General features: G+C 37.4%; 1 protein-coding gene across 4 annotated transcripts in view; it reads right to left on the bottom strand.

Moving 5' to 3' along the window:
- Positions 1–772: 772 nt before the first annotated feature.
- VMP1 (vacuole membrane protein 1) overlaps positions 773–17,396 on the bottom strand; it is a 137,697-nt gene continuing 121,073 nt past the window's right edge. For 3 of the 4 annotated variants that reach the window (XM_032871901.1, XM_032871902.1, XM_032871903.1), the window contains 2 exons: positions 4,450–4,552; positions 773–3,171 (listed from right to left, as the gene is read on the bottom strand). In XM_032871901.1, the coding sequence (XP_032727792.1) occupies positions 3,028–3,171; positions 4,450–4,552 (247 nt within the window). In that variant the 3' untranslated portion in view covers positions 773–3,027. Of the gene's footprint in view, positions 3,172–3,825; positions 4,553–17,396 lie in introns of those variants that run through there. The other variant, XM_032871900.1, reaches the window with a different exon arrangement.

The raw sequence follows: 17,396 nt of genomic DNA on the forward strand, positions 1-17,396 counted from the left end.
GCAGGAAGCCTGCTTCTCCCTCACACTGCCCCTGCTTGTGTTCTCTTTCGCTCTGTCAAATAAAATCTTTAAAAAAAAAAAAAAAAGTTCTCAAAGTCACCTACATGAAAGGTATAATTATAAACCATTAACATAGGCTGCTGCATATGGAGGGAAATGGGTTTCAAAATTATGGAAGGCTTTTTGACACTAAAAGGCTGGGAACTCCCATAAGCTCTTTATACAGGGGTCAGTCAAAACACTGTTGACCCCAGGGTACGAGAGGGCAACCAGTTATTCTAATTAGCTTAATGCATTAATTGTACTCAAAGGAAATCAGTGTGGAGCTGTGAAAGGAAGACAAGCCTCATGCTGCCCTATTAAAGCTACAGCCCACACAGAGCACCCTGGAAACAGGCTGAGCTGGTTTCTATGGGAGCCCTTGCTACTGCATCTACTAGTGTACTTCAGAAACTGTACTCTGGCCTTATCTTTCTCTGATTTTTAGAGAATGAGGGTGGCCATCCTCCAGATGAAAATAAAAATCTTCCTTTCTTTGGAGCCCCACACTCCAGCTCATAGATAGTAGAGCAAATACTACAAGTTCCCCACGTGACATGAACTCTTTGAAGGGAGTTTCCCCAGTGTGTCAGTGCACACACTGCGGTTGTGTTGCGTTATACCGCACTGCACTGCTTCTGGTCACGGAGTCGAGATATCATATAGTACCACAGACATTCAAGGCACAAAATGACACTTAAACAAAGTAGACTGAATTAGAATTCCCAGGCCCTTTTTTTTATTTGCAGTAACAGCAAACCATCCACTTACACATTTTCTGGTCTTCCATCACCTGGAATCAACTAGGTTTGTTTTTGGGATCATGTAGTTGTTGTGTCCACTTTGGTGGATATAAGAAAGGAACAAACCAACCACTGGAACAGAGGGTGCCATTCTGCCCCAGCGGAATCCAGCAGGACCATCTGAGCATGCCACACCTGGACACTTAGCAGCAGAGGGAAGGAGGACAGCTGCTCTTTTGTTTTCCAAGTAAATTCATTTGAAAGTGAACCAACCATCATCCTACGTCAAATGTATTAATTACTTAGATCGTCACTCTAAGAAGCATTTTTCTTTTTCTAATACCTTACTCTGAAACAAATTTACCAATAAATCCTAAAAATTTAGTACAAATAGTACAATTCATATTTGATTTCCTCTTTCCTTTCTTCAAACACCAAATAAAATGCAGGTGAGACATGAAACCCAACTGGAAGGTAACTTAGCAATTCATGATAACCCTAATGAGTGTAAAAAATTTTGTTGGTTAACATGAATCTCTCTAAAATAGAGTATCGGGGTACTGCTTTCCAAATAAAGGATCAATCACCTTGCCAGAAGGTCCCTGGGCAGAAAAAAAGATTGTTAACCTTTTCAAAACCTACAAGACAGGTTGGTTGTCCTATATTTAGCTGTGGTCATGGAGACCATCCCAATTTTCCATAAAATCTTCTCAATGCTGCAATATCATGGCATAAAAGATTCAAAGTGCCACTAGACATAAGGACCACAATTTCTGATCATAAACCATGAGGCTAGGTAATGTTTAAATGGGAATATTTGATATGGATGGTCAGATGAAAGATACCAAAATGTCAGACAGCCCATCGACTGCTGTTGCCATGACATTCAACAGTCAACATCAGTCTGATAAGCTACCCGACAAGGTGGTACAGCCATGAAGATGTCACGACGGTAGGCAAAAATAAGCAGACATTCAGGCAGGATTTTATAAAACAATCAGGCATTTCTGGCCTGTTGCAATTTAAACCCAATTCTACTCTTAACATAATGCCAGAAACAATCTTCCTAAAGAAAAAAGAGAAACTGTTTATTTTCCTCCCAAGCAAAACAAAGTGACCAAGTTCAATCAGAAACATCCCAAAAGAACGTAACACTTATTGAAGAAAGGCAAGAAAATTAGGTTACATAAAAAAGTAAAATTTGTCAAAACCAGAGTACATGCTGAGCTAAAATTAACACAGATATGAGAAAGTGTTGTTTTTTTTTTTTAAACAAACAAAAGTTATTCTCTCTTCACTGCCCTGTAATTTGTATACTTTCATTCCTCCTGTTTCCACAAACCCCTCGCTATGCAAATCCCTAAGCTGCTCTTTCAGCAATGGGTAGCAAGCCGCCCAATTCCAGCCTAACAAAAAAGTACCTTGGTTGTGGCTCTTATGTGCGAATACATGAAGGCTTAAGAAATTATGGTTGTGGGCGGATTCGGCAAGGCTGACCAGTAGGTGGTAGTAGCTAAAATGAAGCAAAAAAATCAAAACGCTCAAGAAAACGGACACAATTTTGGAATGATCAAAGATGTCTTTATAAAGTTTGTTCATGACTTCATTCTAAATATACAGAATAAAAAATGGTATCAGCTCATTTGTGAGACACCAACCAGAATTTTCTTATACTGTCTCAAAATTTAAAGATCAGTTTCCCAAGAGGGTGTGCAACGCATCATAAAATGGCCTTTTTTTTTTTAAGGTAGGAGAGGAAGGGGTGGGCAGGACAGCATATTAAATTTTACCATGATAGACATGCAAGACTGTCATCCAATCTAGTATAATTTATATACATTTTAATGACTTAGAAAAACAAAGGAGTCATTTCTGACAAGCCTAAATGGCTTGACTATTCAACATACTTAGGAACTTTTTTTTTGGTGCCCGGGATTCTTTAACTGTGCCACGTGGGCCTTTTGAAGGTAACAAAGAAAAGGACAGTTTCTGTTAAGTTTGCTGCTGAACATCACATTCCACCCTAATAAAATACAAGCTGGATTGAATTGAGGGTGGATACCTTACCTTAACACACAAAGGAAAAGTATGTCAGTGCAAAATATGGACTAAACTGCTTTCAGGGGAAAAAAAAATTAAAATTGATAGAGGTTGGAAAAGGGAATTTTCCTTCTTGGTTTGGAGTCCTCCCAATTTAAGGCAGAACCCAACCATTCTAACTTCTGCCATTAAAACCTTTTCCTGCTTATTTAGTTTTCTCCTCTGAGTTCAACCGCTGCTGCATTCGTTTGGCATAACTTTGTGCCATGGAGTTAATGATGGACAGGATGAAGTAGCACACCATTACAACCACCAACTTCTCAAACAGCCAGGATAACCAGTTTTCTCCCTGCAAGAATAAATGCAAAACAATCCAGAAGAAACATTTCATTAATTTGGTAGTAAAAAGGGAATCATCTATAATATTTAAGAAAAATGATGAGAACTTGACGCTTATAACCTATAAAGTCTAAAAAATTAAAATGAAAGTCTCACATCTCCAGGTATCCTGAAGTCTACATTCAGGCCTTTTTACAGCCAATTATTAGGATTTCACTTTGTTAGATGTGAAGTCAATGTTGATTCACATAGTTTAGAATGGGCCAGGTGTGAGGTCGCCTCTTATCTTTTACGACATAAGGATAAAATTGATTAAATTCTACTATCTGAAGTTGCCATGTAGATATTTGTAGAGAGTAGTGTCAAGATAATCACATATTCTTGTTCCAGCATTGGGAGCAGCTTTTTAAAATGTCAGCTCTTCCTGAAGTCATATTTGGTCAACTGAGGGCAGCAAAGGGCCACACAGAGTCTAAGGCCATCAAATAATAACAATAATAATAATAATAATAATAATAAATAAATAATCCAATAGTTGGGGTGCCTGGGTGGCTCAGTTGTTTAAGTGTCTGCCTCTTGATTTCAGCTCAGGTCTTTACCCCAGGGTCGTGAGATCAAGCCCCGCACTGGGCTCCACGCTAGGCGTCAAACTTACATTAAAAAAAAAAAAAAAAACAAAGAAAAAAAAAATCCACCAAGTATGCTTCCTTCAAGTTTCCCATTTCAGGTTACTGCTTACTCATTCTCTTCTAGTCATTTCCCTTTGCCTCAGAACTGTTTACAGAAAAGGCAGGCTTAGTTTAATGAGTTAAAGTTTTTAAGTTCAGCTCTGTGAAGAGCCTTAGTTGATTAAAAAAAAAAGATTATTTTCCCGTCTCTGAAAATAGGGCAAAAATGAAGGGAGATATTCAAGTGACCTCGGTTAGTCTAATACCTTCTTATGCTACAAAATGCTACAAATTTAAAATTTTTAATCCACTTGGGAATTATTATTTGTTAATAAAGCATTACAATCAGTCAACAACTCCTTCAGTATAACAGGTCCATTATTTTCTGTTAACTCTACCTTTGTTTTTTGGGAGAAGATAGATACAAAATAGAAGTTACATTTCTGATTTAGACAAAGACAATTCCCCAGTAGAGAGTAAATAGAGCCGCAACCTCAGTTAAGAAGACTGACAAACAAACCTAGCTCTATTTGCCTAAAAATGCCAGTGAGTGCTGTGAATGTAATTTCAGCCTGAAACCACGGGGGTGGGAAAGAGAAGAAAACGGAGTCAAGTCTCACCTGTGGTGTGCCCATTTCACTTTTGTGGTGAAGCTTCTGCCGCTGGGCCTCCAGGTACTCCTGGAATGGCTTCTGCAGAGATGGACCTACGCCGGGGACAGCACTGGAAGCAGGGCACAATAACCCAAGGAAAAAGATATATTTGGGGAGAAAAGCAGGAAGAATGTTAAGAAAAATCCACTTACCACCTGGATTCAAAAAGCAGGGATTGGACAGAAAGAGGAAAAAAAAATGCAACAATCAGCAGAGCTGGCAAAGCCTCTAAACTTTTTTTAGTGGGTAAAATTCATCCTTTAACAACCCCTTAGAGAAAAATCTCTTCCACCAACATGTCTGGGAGAAAGTAGGAGCTGAGCCCCTTCTAGCAGAAGAGTTCATCCTCAGAGTGAGGCCAGCTAAGCGAATGCTGCACACTGGTATGACACAAAGAATAAAATGAATGACTTCTGAGAAGTCCCACATTTATCACCACCAGTTCCTGTAAGAACTGGTTTGAACCGATTAATAAGGAAATGACTTATGCTTGTGTCATCCCCAGTTGAAAAAGAAACTGCCCGCCCTCTCTCTGACTTGTCCCATCTTCTCAGAGTGGGGCGGTCCTTTCTCAATCTAAGTCCTTATTAGGACAATCTGTGCGTCATCCTTATCCAAAAAGAATGCATTAGCAAATTTGGGAGGCACCTCCCACCAGTCAGAAGTCAGTGATTAACAAAGGAACAAAGAAGGAACTATGAACCTTGAATCACTTCGTGGCTTATGGTAGATGGTTTGCACAGAAACTACAGTACATTACTAAACAACTTGTTCTGAAATGACTGGGATAGTGATCTTTGATAAGTTTATGTACTCGGAGCTCCCTCTCACCCAGAGTACGTGGAGGCAGTGCTGTTAAACCAGTTTGGTAACCAGCGACCAGGATCCCGTTTTAGAAATGCTTGCAGGAGTTTTTTAAAATGGTAACTTGAGGCAACTCAGAAAATCAAACATCTCTATTTTCTGTACCTTTTATTTTCTCATCTGCCATAATAGGGCTAAAAGGTAGATGAGCCAAATCTGCAGCCATCAAAAGGTATGTCAATACATACATGCAAGAGCACCTAATGGTCTCCCTTATAAGTACTAACTTCACCTCCTCTTTTCTAGAACAATCCAGTTACTGCTTTCTTAATAAAAAGCAAAGGGGCAGAGGAAGATAATTTTTTTGAATACTATATTTACCAGAAGCTAACACATACATAAACTCATAAACTCCTGGCTGATACTTTTCCTTGATCCTCTTAACTATCAACCACCTAATACTTAATGGAGTCCTTATTTTGTGTCTGACATTGTAGTTGGTACTAAGGGAAAACAAAACAAAACAAGGCAACTGCAAGAAACAGTTCATGCCCACAAGGAACTTAAAATCTTGAGAGATTCAAAACACACAGGCACACACACACACATATATACACATGGATCTGTGAACAAAAGAATTTACAAATCTATACTAAATTCTTTTGGTACAGAAGATGTATTTCAAAGGAACTGGAGAAAGAAAGGAGATCAGTGTGGGGTGAAGCTGTACAAAAAGCTCCTTTAATAACTACTGCAGGATATGGGAAAGAGGCTGACTAGACATGTACAGCAGAGGCAAAGACTGCACTGATCAGACCATAAGATCCATATGACAGCCATGGAAGATGGAAGAGGGAAAAGTCTCTTAACCTACAGCCTGAGTCTCTCTCTCTCTCACTGACTTCTAAGTGGCTTTACACTAACAACCCGTTCTGGGGTAAACCAGAAGAGCTGTGTCTGAACTATGTTGCTATTTATCAGTAATGATTCTGACTGCAATGGGGCAAGAACAGGACAAACTTTCTCTTCATTTTTTTTTTAAGCTTTACTTATTTAAGTTATCTCTACACCCAACACAAGGCTCCAACTCACCACCCCAAGATCAAGAGTCACACACTTCTCTGACTGAGCCAGCCAGGCATCCCCAAACTTCCTCTTTAAAAGAGAAATTTTCCTTGGATAAATTTCCTTTTCCTCACATAATGCATAAGGGAATGCAAATAGCTCATCCATTTACACTTGAAACAAACCACGTGAATATAAAAAAAATTCTAGTAAAATACACGTGTAAAAACATGGGCTTTGAAGACGGCAGATTTATAAGAACTTTGTTTCAGATACCGATTCAGATACCGATTCATATTCACTCTTAATAACAATACCCTATTGTCATTGTTTTAAATTCTCAAGGATAGCCATAGTCAAGCCATTGTCTTCTTTTTTTTTAAAGGTTAAGAAAACCCTTTTATTCATAAAGGCTGAAATGACTGTATGCTAATCTGAACAGCTGATTGTACAAGAAATGACTTGAACATTCTCTTTTTTATGTGCTTCAAAAGTTGGACTCCAATATATGTGCCTTGTTCTCTCTACAGACTTCTAACTTAACCGGAGTTGAGCAGAAATATGGCTTACAGTTTCCCTCAAATCATTCTTGGGCTCCATTCTTGGGCCATAATTGAAAGAGAAAATGAAGAACTAAGACCCACATGTTAGAAAGGTTCTTCTTTTTTGTTGCTGTGGTTGAGGGGAATGAGGAAGGGACTGGCAACAATCATTCTAGACTCCCTTCAAAATAATCTTAAAAGTTAAATGATTGCCACTGTCAAGTCCATTAAGAGCTGCACACTAGCTGACAGAGAATATGTCATTACACATTTACATTTAGTGATGTGCAATTTTCAATTATCTTGGGCTAATGTTGAGATTCATTTTTCAAGGTGCTAGAGTGTTACAGGCTTCTTACATGTTTTTGGTAGGTGGGAGAGGTCTCTATGTAGTTTCTCATAAGAGACTAGGAAAACAGTTGAAAATAGAGAAGTTAAAAGCTTTTATTGCAGTATATTAACCAAAACGCTCATGATAAATGCCACATGATCTGAATAAATCTGAAAAAATGAACATATAGGTATTAAGTATTATACAACTAATTATTTATCAGATCATCTTAATCTTTATATATTCATCAAATTTTAGTTTTACTTTCATTGCTTTTTCTCTATAAACAATGGTTTAGGCCACAGTTGTCTCAGCTTATACAAAGCACACTTACATTAGAGATTCCTTAATTAATACTGACGCTATTTTAGTAATGGACTACATAAAAATTGCAATTACATCTGTCATTCTTTACGTGCATTTAAGGCAAACAATAATAACCAGACTATGACCTCATCCCTCAAGTTATTTTCAAGCAGCCAACAGAAGAGCCATTCCGACATTTAAGATTAATTTAAGGTATATATATGGGGGGGGTAGGAAGAATAACTTGCATTCTTCTCCAGTGGTTTTTTATAGTTGGCTTAGTAAATGGCTACAGTGCCATTCCCAGAAAGCCATTAAATTCAGAGTATCCTGTGCACCTGGCCAAGAACTCATCTCAACCTGTAGTTGAGTGGGTCCTCCATCTGCCATTAGGTGCTGATTAAGCTAAAAGTATTAAAGTTTTGTGAAAATAAAGTTGGAGAAGATCAAACACACACAAAACTACTTTTCAGTCAACTGTTGGCCTTAAATATGTTTAAATTAGCTTTGTCAACAGCTACTTTCTCTAATTAAGAAAGCCTTAAAGAAACCCAAACCAGAAAAAAATAAAAACAAAATTGATCTCATCTGCTTTTCCTTGCTGTAAACATTCAACATGGTGGGTAGAAAAAGCTGTGGATAGTAATTGATATTTATTTTCTTGGCATACACAAAAGTGTTTCAGGTAACAGAACTTATTAAAAAATACATTTCCAACAAATTATTCTAATGGCAATTTTAAAATTTTTGTTATTGATTTTAAGAAAGGAGGGGGGGAACCTCTCAGAAAATGCAAACAACTGAGGGGGAAAAAACCAAAAAACAAAAAACACAAAAACAAAACCCACATAAGTCCAAACCCACCCGGAGCTTGAAGGTGGTTTCATGGGAACAGTATTTTTTTTTTTTTAAGAATGTTCTTTTTTTTTATGATTATTTATTTATTTATTTGACAGGCAGAGATTACAAGTAGGCAGAGAGGCAGGCAGAGAGAGAGAGAGAGAGAGAGAGAGAGAGAGAGGAAGCAGGCTCCCTGCTGAGCAGAGAGCCCGATTTGGGGCTCGATCCCAGGACCCTGGGATCATGACCTGAGCTGAAGGCAGAGGCTTTAACCCACTGAGCCACCCAGGTGCCCCATGGGAACAGTATTTTGTCAGGCTTACACATCTTAGTAGGTGTTAAGAAACAAGACAAACTTCTTTGTAAAATTCTGTCAAGAGCCCTGACCAATATGCAAACAAAATTTATTATTATTTTTTAAAGCAACCTTTTTTTTTTTAAAGATTTTTAAAAAATTTATGTATTTAACACAGAGAGAGAGGTCACAAGTAGGCAGACAGGCAGGCAGAGGGGGTCCATCCCAGGACCCTGAGATCATGACCTGAGCCAAGCAAGGCAGAGAAAGTAGAGGCTCAACCCACTGAGCCACCCAGGAACCCCCTAAACCCATTATTTTTCCACAGTTTTAAAACTGTATGTGATTTTGCTTCTGAAACCCATTTATCTGATAAGAAATCTATAATTTAAACTCTCCCCATACTGACTCATTATAAATAAAGGTCTCCATTATTCTTTGTACCCACAAAAGCCAGAAAATCTTCCAGAGGAAGCATCACAATTGGCAGAGATTGCATAGAGAGTGGGTGGTATGATTATTTTTCACAATGCTTTATATTTTCATTTTGTTGGTTATTCCTGGGCTCACACCGATTCCAAAAATTTATTGGTCATTATTATTCTTGTTTTCAAGGGACACTTTTCAAATTGTGTAACTTTCAAACAAATTGGATCAACAGATACTAAAAAACACACATTTTGATTTACTTTGAATCTCCTCTCCATCATAGGTAGTAATCAAACTAAGACTTGTTATTAGAATACCTGAAATTTTCCTATTCATGATTCTGTTTGGATTTTTCCAGACAGGTGTAGTTTTTGGTTGTCACTGTTACTATGTACCACCATAAAACTTGGGCACAGTGTTAAATAACAGAAATAACATGAACTTAAAAACAACTGATGTGTCTTGTTGCTTAACCTTACCTACACAGGGCTGCCTTATATAAAGGTTAAACAGTTAAAATGCCTAAGGGAACTAAGTGGGTATGAATAAAGTAAATGTTATATTTAATATAGGCTCTGCTCCTTTCTTAACCACTTTTTGGAGGATCTTAGCATTAATGTGATCATGTAAGTTACACTGGCTTTCCTGAAAACATACTGTCTGACATCAGTTCCCAGTAAGGCTACAAAGTAATAAGGCTTTATTTTTCTTAGAAAAAATTACAGGCACAAGTTTTTTTTTTTTGTTTGTTTGTTTGTCTTATCACCTTTGTTTCACTGGTTGTGTATACTTTGAGGCTGATTTTTTATTTAACATCCTTCTGATGATTAATTATAATATCGTAAATAACATTCTCAGGGGTGATTAGTTAGACTTCTGAAAGCTTATAAGTGGAACAAAAATATTTTTAGAATAAAATTCAGGTCAAGGGGGATATTAAAGAAAGGAAAATACAGAGTTTAATCAATTCTAAGTGTTGTTATAATTCAGAAGCATGATAGAGATTACTGAAGTAAATTAATGATGCCCAGTACTATTTTGTTTTTAAAAAGATTTTATGTATTTATTTCAGAGAGAGACAGAGAGCATAAGTATGAGTGGGGGGGTGAGTGGCAGAGGGTGAAGCAGGCTCCCCGCTGAGCAGACAGCTCAGGGCCCTGGGATCATTACCTGAGCTGAAGGTAGACCCTTCATAAACGGAGTCACCCAGGCATCCCATGTAAACATTTCTGATATATGTATATATTACTTATGCAAATAGTAAAATGCACAAATACAAAAGGATAAAATAAAGCTAAAATTAAAAAAATTTTAAAAATTCTTAATTTTAAATGTCTTACTAAGTATCATGGCTTTTGTGCTATCATTAGTGAATATTTCAAGACATTTAAAATTGGGATTTTAATTGATTAAAAGTAATTAGGATTTACTTGATTAAAAGTAATAATTTCTAAATTTGTTGGCTGACTTCTGTAGACATATACTAGGAACAGGTAAAATGTCAATGCTGCAGCTTTTTTACTGCCTCTTGTGACTGCACTATTACCACTCTTCCCCTTCTACTGTTTCTTTACAGGAAACTTTTAAAGCCGGTTGTGTTTTGTGAGGATTAGTTTAAACTAGGAATTATAAATCTGATTAATGGGGTACAGAAAAAACACAATATATTGCAAAAGGTCCACTGTGAACCCTTTTTGCATTGTGGCACTCCCACTGTTCCCCTAGCCTATTTCTGTACTCCAAGAGATGTAATTTTCTGACATGTGGCCCGAGGGAGTGCCAGTCAGATTGATGGTAGTAAACTACATCCTCCATATGTGTATAGTCATATAAACTGTGTATATATGCGCTACCATAATGTTATATACACAAAAAATACACAAAATACACATAAAATACACAAAAAAGAAAATAACGAAGATGAAAATAAATATAAATAGAAGTTCTAAAAAAAAAAAAGTTCTATTTGTTTTAGTCCCATTCTGATGGTAGAGACCACTGGTATAGACCATGAGGCTAAACTTCAAGGGGTATAAATATTATACCTTATTCCCAAAAGTTATAGTTAGCAGACCAATTCAATGCAGGACTGTTAGGTAAGATACTAGAGAGAAAAAAAGCTATTTCTACAAAGATGTAGACTGTGGGAGGGGAGACATCTGGGTGGCTCAGTTGTTGGGTATCTGCCTTGAGCTCAGGTCATGATCCTGGAGTCCTGGGATAGAGACTGCACATTGGGCACCCTTCTCAGTGGGAAGCCTGCTTCTCCCTCTCCCACTCTCCCTGCTTGTGTTCCCTCTCCTTCTGTCAAGTAAATAAATAGATATATAGACAGATCATAAAGCAGACTGGATGTCTCTTTTTTCCTCAGACTTCTAAAGGTCATAAAGAGGGACTTTTAGAATCCAGATAGTTAAACCTCAAGACACTGAAATCCTGAGCCCTCAGTTGGAACACAATTATATTTCAAATGAGTATCAGAGTCTTCAGAATTTTCTTGACTGAGTGAGGATCACTGCATGTAAATCAATAAATCAGATTCATCCTCTAACTCCAGAGAATTCTATCAACTGAGATTTGGCCCAGGAGGATTAGAGTAGAGAGCCTATTATTAAATGGAAAATGGTCTCTTGTAGACTCAAGCCAACAGATTCTTCTGCTGAAGAAACTGAATTTTACAGTGAAGGTACTAGTAGGATATATATATTCAGGGATTAAAAAAAAAAAAGCCCCTCCCACCCTACTCCCCCTTTATATGCTGATACTGTCTTCCATACAAAAGATGCAATAAAAACATGGTGGAAGTTCAGTAAGAAGACCGGACTAGCAATTCCTTCTCTTTTTTTTCTTTAATTTTAAATTTTTTATTAACATATATTATTAGCCCCAGGAGTACAGGTCTGTAGCAATTCCCTTTCTTAATTTTTTGTTGTTTTTAACTTTTTCTTTCTTTTTTTTTTTAAGATTTTATTTATTTATTTGACAGAGAGAGAGCTCACAAGCAGGCAGAGAGTCAGGCAGAGAGAGGGGGAAGCAGGCTCCTTGCTGAGCAGAGAGCCTGATGCGGGGCTCGATCCCAGGACACCAAGATCATGACCTGAGCCGAAGGCAGCGGCTCAATCCACTGAGCCACCCAGGCGCCCCTCTTTTTTTTGTTTTTAAAGTAAAGTCTACTCCCTACATGGGGCTTGAACTTATGACTCCACGATCAAGAGTCGCATGCTCTACTGACTAAGCCAGCCAGGCGCCCCAGCAATTCCCTTTCTTGATAACAGTCTTATAAATAATTTTTTTCTGTTTCCAGAAATGTGCACATTTCAAACAGTACAGAGTTAAGTTGTCCCCCCACCCCACGCAGTGATCTAAACAGGCTTAACGGTTAGTATTTTAATGAGTTGTCATTTCCTGTCTGATAAAGATTCTCACAGTATTTAACCACCAGTTTCCCTGGGGCCCAACCCATACTAGAGCTCTATTCATAGTGACTCAGAATGGATCTCAGACTCCAGGCCTGATTCAACAATTATAGATGGCCCTCCAAATGAAACTGTCTTTCCTCATAAGGTAGACTGCTCTGGAGAAGGGAGGAAAGGGGAATGCAGTTTATCATGTAATCTTTCTGAAGAAGCCAAAGCCCATTATACTGACTCATTAATATTTATAGCCTTCCCGTCCTCAGAGATTAGAGAGAGAAAAAAAGAGAGAAACAAATTGATACCTAATTAACCCAGGAATATGACAAGTAAATGAACTGGTGCTAACTGCAAATCAACTTATATTTAACCTAGTAAAAATGGGATCCCGTAATTCTGTATGACTGTAATGAAAGGGTTATTAATTTTCCCATGTAATTGAATGGAGAATCTGAATCTTTGAAGCTAATATTACAAGAGAAAATTGTTAACTGATGTATTCTACTTGCTTTTGGATCTGAAATGTGGTAGCCCACCCAAACCAAATTCCTTTTTATCTAAGGATCTTGGAAGAGCACCCCAACATAAAATAAAGTCAAAATGAAAGTTATGTACCTCACTAAAAAAATCTAGGGCTTTTTCAGATACAAAACTTTGGGCTGACAATCTAAATTGTTAACAGTCTAAAATTCGTTATGATTCAACCTCAGGATTTGGAATGAAAACATCTTGAATTTCGTTCACATCTGTGTCTCTTTCAAAAGATTAAAACCTCTTTTGTACTCTAGTTAGTCCATTGTGTGCTCAGTGGTATTATAAACACATGACACCATCGGTTTTTTAGCGGCTGGGCAGAAGGAAGACCACTGCTTTATCCAGAAACATCAGGTGTATTGTGCTACTGGCTCACAGCATATTTCCATCACAGGCATCTTTCAAAAAAAAAGAATTTGCAATTGCCCTTGCTTTTGAACATTTAGAACTGTTTTCTATCAGAAGCAGAATGGAGGTAAAACCTCCTTATGATAATTAGTAGCTACTCTTTGAATTATGTGATCATTAAGGGACATTTTTGAAAACAAAACCTCAAATCAGAATGTAGACTTGAGCGGTAGGAGCCAAACAGGCATTTATGTCAATGAATGAGGCCAGAGCTAAAGGAGTGGTCTATAAGCACCAAGTAAAAGTGATTGGTGCCAAAACAAAACCCTGTAAAAAAAAATCAACTGATTTCAGTTCTAGAAAATGGCAAACTGGCAGCAGCTTTGGACAGTGACATATCTGTGGCTGGCTTGAAGACCACTGAGTTCTAAGGATGAAATCAGCAATAGAGAACCACAGCACCAACGTCATAATAAAGAAGAGTTTGTAGAATTATAAATTGAAGGTAAAATGGTATAAAAACTTACTGACCTTTAGTTATTCAAAATGGCATGATGGTCAGCGGACTAAAAAAAATGACATTACTGACTGGAATTCAATCTCATCTCAGAACAATATAACTATTCCAATATTAGGCAGAAAATCACTAGATGTAGTAGATACCTAAGAAAAAAGTCAGGATCTCTGTCCTAATGAACTTAATCTAGATAGGTGATGAGAAAAAAAATGCATTTAAACCTACAGTACAAAGGCCAGTAGGTTCCTCCCTCAAAGTAACACCTGCAGTAACTAGTTACAGCTGCACAAAGTGAATACACTTGTGAACATGGAGTGGACAGAGAATTTCTGCTGACTCCTTATCAAATTCACACAGTAGCCATTTGACACCAGCGCTCTTGTCCAAATCTACAACTTCAAGTAGATTATCTCACTGCTTTCTATAGCACTGACTCAATTCCTCTTTTCTACTTCAAAAGATCTTGGAATCTTTACTCCAGTTTTGAAGGAAGAAGTGGTTAAGGAAACAATCAATCCACTTAGGCTTTTGATCTTATTTCTTGGATCCTATCTCCAACTCTTGCATTTATATGAATTAACTTCTGTGTGTTTCAGTTTCCTCATCTATATAGTGATAGTACCTTATAGGTTTTGTTATACATATTCAATAAAAATATATGTAAAGCATCTGGCACCGTAGGTTCTTACTAAATGCTAATTTCCAACCCACATCCTTCCCTTTTTTCATTTCTATTTTCCATCTCTAGTTCTTTACTAGTCTTTCCCTCAGCCTAAAAATACTCAGAGGTCTCTCCTAATAATGAATGAATTCATGAATCGACAAATATTTATAGAACACGTACAATGTGTCAGGAATGACCCTGACCTGACTTTTCCTTTAACCAACAATTCTATGTAATACAATATAATTCAGTTTTAGTTTTCATCATTCTACAGAAATGTTCTAATTATGGTCAATAGTAACTTCCTAATACAATGACAATTTCTCATACAGTCCAGCTCCAGAGTTCCTGCTTTACCCTTAGCTATGTTGCCTCCCAATATCTATAACAAAAATATAGAATAGGTAAGTGTCAAAAGAGAAGATAAATTACAGGAAAAGGACATGAAAAGGAAGGAATTTTCCACCTAAATTTCAGAAGATTGTGTATACAACGGAGTCTCCACAGTTGCAGTGTTAAAACTTAATATATCCTTTTTCAGTTAATACAAGTATTTGTATTCTACACCTCCATTCCCTTTTCTGATTATTTTATAGTGATCAAAGTTAAAGATAATCAACTGTGTTAACCATTTTATATTTTAAAATGAAAGAATAGATTTGGGGCGCCTGGATGGCTCAGTGGGTTAAAGCCTCTGCCTTGGGCTAGGGTTGTGATCCCAGGGTCCTGGGATTGGCCTGCATCGGGCTCTCTGCTCGGCGGGGAGCCTGCCTCCCCATCCCCTGCCTACCTCTCTGCCTACTGGTGATCTCTGTCTGTCAAATAAATAAATAAAATCTTCAAAAAAAGAAAGAAAGGAAAGAAAGGAAAGAAAGGAAAGAAAGGAAAGAAAGGAAGAAAGAAAGAAAGAAAGAAAGAAAGAAAGAAAGAAAGAAAGAATAGATTTTCTTTCTGTAGAAGGAAAAGTCCAGACTAACATAGCTCATTCCGACCACTTGTTACAAATTAAGGAACAAGAAACATTGTTAAGATTCAAGAACTTAATTACTCACTGGTTAAAATGATCTCTCTTGCCACAGGCAAGTCTGACTCTGAGGTCAAACATCAAGTTAACTCAGAAATAGGAGACAGCAAAGAGCATGGAACATTCTGTATCTAGTAAAAAGTCCCTGCTCCAGCCAACCCCCACCCCTAAATTCAATGATTGAGTTACTTTCCTGTGTGGTAAAACTAGGGACTTTGTCTTCCAACAAGACCCTGGCAACCTGACAATGAGCCAATGTTCTGCATATGGTTTGTTACGAGTCATAAGCTTAATGTTATTTTCTGGGAATTCTTATCCTCTATTTGGTGAGAATACTGGAACATGTCATTTTAATCATGATTTTAATGTTAGACTTGGTCATGCTCTTTAAGAAATATGTCCAGGTCTCTCTCATTGGAGAAAGTCTAAAATTAAATAAAAATTAATTTAAAATTAATTTAAAATCTTATTAAAAAAATATAATGCCTTTGAGGCTCTGAAGTTCTCTATTTCTTTGGTTCTGTCCCCTTGACTTATTTCAACCTAAGACACCAAAGAGTGAAAAACTCTATTACACGCCTAATCTTTTTTTCAGAATCTTTTCTCTGTCCCCTGCCAAACATACCATAAACCAAAAGGCTTTTACTCAAGGCTATTATCTGTATTCTAACATCTCTCAGAATATAAAACTGATTCATTATATCTGTTCAGATGTCCATATATAACTAGACAAACACTTTGATTTAGGAAAAGATAACAGAGATAGCTTTCCCTAAACCTAATGACACAAGCGAACTTTCCAGAACTATCCAAGAAATAAATCTAATTACTATTTCTAGTTGAGGGAAGGTAACTATTTACTCATAAAATTACAGTATATTTTGAAGGTAGGGCTTATATTCTCTCTGGGACCTTAGGACTGTCATAGAATGACATTCTGTACTAAAAATACCAAAGGCCAAGGGTATACTTAGGGTATCATATTTAGCAGGGCCACTCCTTACTTACATTAAGACCAGAAGTCCTTTGGAAAGGAGTATTTCCTTCAGTCGTCAGTATAGCAGTCATACCTCAGTAAAATTAATACTAAACCACAGCACCAGAGATGTAATGGTGAACACTAACTCACTACCAGGGTTGGTGTGATGATGGTGGGCAGTTGGCCTGGCAGACTACCGGCATACCCATAGTGAGAATCTGCCTGAATCTGGTCCTAGATAAAATTATCTTATCAATACTAAGTTATCAAAACAGGAGTCTGCTGGGGATACTCTCTCTCCCTTTCCCTCTGGTGCTTCCCTCCCTCCCCTCTGCTTGCTCTCTCTCATTAAATAAATAAATGTATCTTTAAAAAAAAGAAAGAAAGAAAGAAAGAAAAGAAACGTATTATTTGAAAAAAAGAGCAAATAGGGACACCTGAGTGGCTCAGTCAGTTAAGTGTCTGCCTTTGGCTCAGGTCATGATCATGATCCCAGGGTCCTCGGATAAAGCCCAGCATCCAGCTCCCTGCTCAGAGGAAAGCTGCTTCTCCCTCTCCAACTCCCTGATTTGTGTTCCCTCTCTCACTGTCTGTCAAATAAATAAAATCTTAAAAAAAAAAAAAAAAGAGAAAAAGAAAAAGAAAAGAAAAGAAAAAAGAGCAAACAGAAGTGGATGCAGAGAGAAGCTAAATAACTGGTCTGGGGCAGAGTTCATACTCAAATCTCAATTTCTTTTGTTCAAAGGCTGTATTCTCTTTTCATATTCTACTCCCTAGCTCTCCTTTACTATTGGGGTTCATTTTTCATTCTTCCTTTTTTAGT

This window comes from Lontra canadensis, unplaced genomic scaffold, assembly GCF_010015895.1.
Source record: "Lontra canadensis isolate GAN:19392208 unplaced genomic scaffold, GSC_riverotter_1.0 scaffold43, whole genome shotgun sequence".
Lineage (NCBI taxonomy): Eukaryota > Metazoa > Chordata > Mammalia > Carnivora > Mustelidae > Lontra > Lontra canadensis.